Raw genomic sequence first — 4,195 nt, forward strand, 5'->3', positions numbered from 1 at the left:
GAAAGTCTAAACCTTGTCTGTGGTATTCTGAGTAGGATTCTGGGATTGAATGACTGTGACGAGCTTCAAACTCCTGAAGGCTGGGCGTTAGTGACAAACGCAAAAGAATCAATGGATTCTATTCCAACCTGATTGAGAACCGACAGATGATTAGCCGTGCTGTGACAGAGCATAGGAACGTTTTCACTGAGAGGATGGGAAGTAGCCATTGACAACGGTGACACCCTACGTAGAGCTTGCCATAGAAGGGATTTTGCGTGTGGAAAAGGATTTCAAGGAAGAGTTGAAGTTCAGAGGACAAAGCATCTCCAAAACTCCAACATATTTCTCATTACTGAACAACAAGTAACGCTTTGATTCTCTTTTATTTTTCTAATAATTTTAAACACTTTGACTTCTTATAATTAAATCTAAATAATCTTACTGGCCTCCTGACTAAGATTAATAAAATAAATATAGCTTGCTTCAAACCAATAATCTCCGTGGGATCGACCCTTACTCACGTAAGGTATTACTTGGACGACCCAGTGCACTTGCTGGTTAGTGGTACGAGATCATAAGAAATTTTGATTTTGATATTGAGATTAAGATTTCGTCCACCAACATGTTGGAGGCAAGGTTTAGGGGAATGATGCGGTCTCACCAGAAAATAAAAAAGGGGGATTGACACTAGACTAATACGATGAGAAGCTCTGGGCTTTGAGTTCCGACAATATTTTAGGCTTTCACATACCAAAGTGGTGGATTTATGATGGTTGGGTTTGAGGTGAAAGACATCTATAATGCAATTGAGAAGCAAAGAAGAGCTAGAGCCAGCGACATAGATAATGCACTAAAGTATTTACAAATGTTGAAGAGTCATGACCCCTGTATGTTTTGAAAGTATTCGTTGGATGAACAGCGGAGGCTACATAATATATTTTGGTGTGATGGCACAAGTCAGTATGATTTCAGTGTTTTCGAAGATGTTATGGGGCTTGATGCGACGTATGGGAGGAATAAGTACAAATGTCCCCTTGTGATATTCTCTGGAGTGGATCACCACTTGCGCACTGTTATGTTTGGATGCACAATTTTCTTGAAGGAAGGGGAGGAAAGCTATATGTGGTTGCCTCGGACATTTCTAGAGGCCAAGAAAGGAAAGGCTCCTAAGTCTGTTATTACCGACGGTGATCAATCCACGAAGAGTGCAATCAAAGATGTATTTCCAGAAGCGCATCATAGGTTGTACAGTTGGCACTTGCTACGCAATGCGACCGCTCGAGCAGGTATTCCACGGTTTTTGACCAAGTTTCGTCTTTGTTTAATGGGGGATTCGGAGTTCGATGACTTTGAAGATATATGGAATGATGCAGTTGAAGAATTTGGATTTCAACAAACTTCATGGGTCAAGGATATGTATGAGAAGAAACATATGTGGTCAAGGATATATATATAGGTCAAGTTCTTTGCTGGGTGGTGCGCGAAATCGTGATCTCTACACAACTCCGCACAACTAACCAGCAAGTGCACTGGGTCGTCCAAGTAATAAACCTTACGCGAGTAAGGGTCGATCCCACGGAGATTGTTGGTATGAAGCAAGCTATGGTCACCTTGTAAATCTCAGTCAGGCAGACTCAAATGGGTATAGATGATGAATAAAACATAAAGATAAAGATAGAGATACTTATGTATATCATTGGTGAGAGCTTCAGATAAGCGTATGAAGATGCTGTCCCTTCCGTCTCTCTGCTTTCCTACTGTCTTCATCCAATCCTTCTTACTCCTTTCCATGGCAAGCTTATGCAAGGGTTTCACCGTTGTCAGTGGCTACCTCCCATCCTCTCATTGGAAATGTTCAACGCACCCTGTCACGGCACGGCTATCCATCTGTCGGTTCTCAATCAGGCCGGAATAGAATCCAGTGATTCTTTTGCGTCTGTCACTAACGCCCCGCCTTCAGGAGTTTGAAGCACGTCACAGTCATTCAATCATTGAATCCTACTCAAAATACCACAGACAAGGTTAGACCTTCCGGATTCTCTTGAATGCCGCCATCAGTTCTTGCCTATACCACGAAGACTCTGATATCACGGAATGGCTGGCTCATTTGTCAGGCGAGCACTCGGTTGTCAGGCGATCAACCATGCATCGTGTATCAGGAATCCAAGAGATATTCACTAGAGCCTCATATGCTTGTAGAACAAGAGTGGTTGTCAGTCACTTTGTTCATGAGTGAGAATGATGATGAGTGTCACAGATCATCACATTCATCAAGTTGAAGAACAAGTGATATCTTGGACAAAGAACAAGCGGAATTGAATAGAAGAACAATAGTAATTGCATTAATACTCGAGGTACAGCAGAGCTCCACACCTTAATCTATGGTGTGTAGAAACTCCACCGTTGAAAATACATAAGAACAAGGTCTAGGCATGGCCGAATGGCCAGCCTCCCAAAGTGATCAAAAGATCTAAAGAACAAAAGATTCCAAAGATCAGAAGATTAAAATACAATAGTAAAAGGTCCTATATATAGAAAACTAGTAGCCTAGGGTGTACAGAGATGAGTAAATGACATAAGAATCCACTTCCGGGCCCACTTGGTGTGTGCTTGGGCTGAGCAATGAAGCATTTTCGTGTAGAGACTCTTCTTGGAGTTAAACGCCAGCTTTTATGCCAGTTTGGGCGTTTAACTCCCATTTAGGTGCCAGTTCCGGCGTTTAACGCTGGGAATTCTGAAGGTGAATTTGAACGCCGGTTTGGGCCATCAAATCTTGGGCAAAGTATGGACTATCATATATTGCTGAAAAGCCCAGGATGTCTACTTTCCAACGCCGTTGAGAGCGCGCCAATTGGGCTTCTGTAGCTCCAGAAAATCCACTTCGAGTGCAGGGAGGTCAGAATCCAACAGCATCTGCAGTCCTTTTCAGTCTCTGGATCAGATTTTTGCTCAGGTCCCTCAATTTCAGCCAGAAAATACCTGAAATCACAGAAAAACACACAAACTCATAGTAAAGTCCAGAAAAGTAAATTTTAACTAAAAACTAATAAAAATATACTAAAAACTCAACTCAAACTACTAAAAACATACTAAAAACAATGCCAAAAAGCGTACAAATTATCCGCTCATCACAACACCAAACTTAAATTGTTGCTTGTCCCCAAGCAACTAAAAATCAAATAAGATAAAAAAGAAGAGAATATGCAATGAATTCCAAAAACATCTATGAAGATCAGTATTAATTAGATGAGCGGGGCTTTTAGCTTTTTGCCTCTGAACAGTTTTGGCATCTCACTCTATCCTTTGAAATTCAGAATGATTGGCTTCTTTAGGAACTCAGAATCCAGATAGTGTTATTGATTCTCCTAGTTAAGTATGATGATTCTTGAACACAGCTACTTATTGAGTCTTGGCTGTGGCCCAAAGCACTCTGTCTTCCAGTATTACCACCGGATACATACATGCCACAGACACATAATTGGGTGAACCTTTTTAGATTGTGACTCAGCTTTGCTAAAGTCCCCAATTAGAGGTGTCCAGGGTTCTTAAGCACACTCTTTTTGCCTTGGATCACAACTTTATTTCTTTCTTTTTCTTTCTTTTTCGTTTTTCTCCTTCCCCTTTTTTTTTCGCTTTTTCTCTTTTTTTTTTTTGTATTCACTGCTTTTTCTTGCTTCAAGAATCATTTTTATGATTTTTCAGATCCTCAGTAACATGTCTCCTTTTTCATCATTCTTTCAAGAGCCAACATTCATGAACCACAAATTCAAAAGACATATGCACTGTTTAAGCATACATTCAGAGAACAAAAGTGTTGCCACCACATCAAAATAATTAAACTGTTATAAAATTCAAAATTCATGCAATTCTTTTCTTTTTCAATTAGGAACATTTGTTTATTTAAGAAAGGTGATGGATTCATAGGACATTCATAACTTTAAGGCATAGACACTAAGATACTAATGATCACAAGACACAAACATAGATAAACATAAGCACTAAAATTCGAAAAACAGAAAAAACAAAAAACAAGGAAATTAAAGAACGGGTCCACCTTAGTGATGGCGGCTTGTTCTTCCTCTTGAAGATCCTATGGAGTGCTTGAGCTCCTCAATGTCTCTTCCTTGTCTTTGTTGCTCCTCTCTCATGATTCTTTGATCTTCTCTAATTTCATGGAGGAGAATGGAGTGTTCTTGGTGCTCCACCCTTAGTT

The 4,195-nt window shown here is 40.2% G+C and overlaps 1 protein-coding gene across 1 annotated transcript; it reads left to right on the forward strand.

Annotated features, from left to right (window-relative positions):
• The first annotated feature begins 970 nt into the window (after window positions 1-970).
• LOC130949242 (protein FAR-RED ELONGATED HYPOCOTYL 3-like) lies at window positions 971-1,438 on the forward strand. Its single transcript, XM_057878017.1, has one exon. The coding sequence runs from the start codon at window positions 971-973 to the stop codon at window positions 1,436-1,438; it is 468 nt and encodes a 155-aa protein (XP_057734000.1).
• Window positions 1,439-4,195: the final 2,757 nt, after the last annotated feature.

This window comes from Arachis stenosperma, chromosome 9, assembly GCF_014773155.1.
Source record: "Arachis stenosperma cultivar V10309 chromosome 9, arast.V10309.gnm1.PFL2, whole genome shotgun sequence".
Taxonomy (NCBI): Eukaryota; Viridiplantae; Streptophyta; class Magnoliopsida; order Fabales; family Fabaceae; genus Arachis; species Arachis stenosperma.

Excerpts from the sequence above, each read along its gene's own strand:
- LOC130949242 (XM_057878017.1), top strand. The coding sequence starts at position 971 with ATGGGGCTTGATGCGACGTATGGGAGGAATAAGTACAAATGTCCCCTT.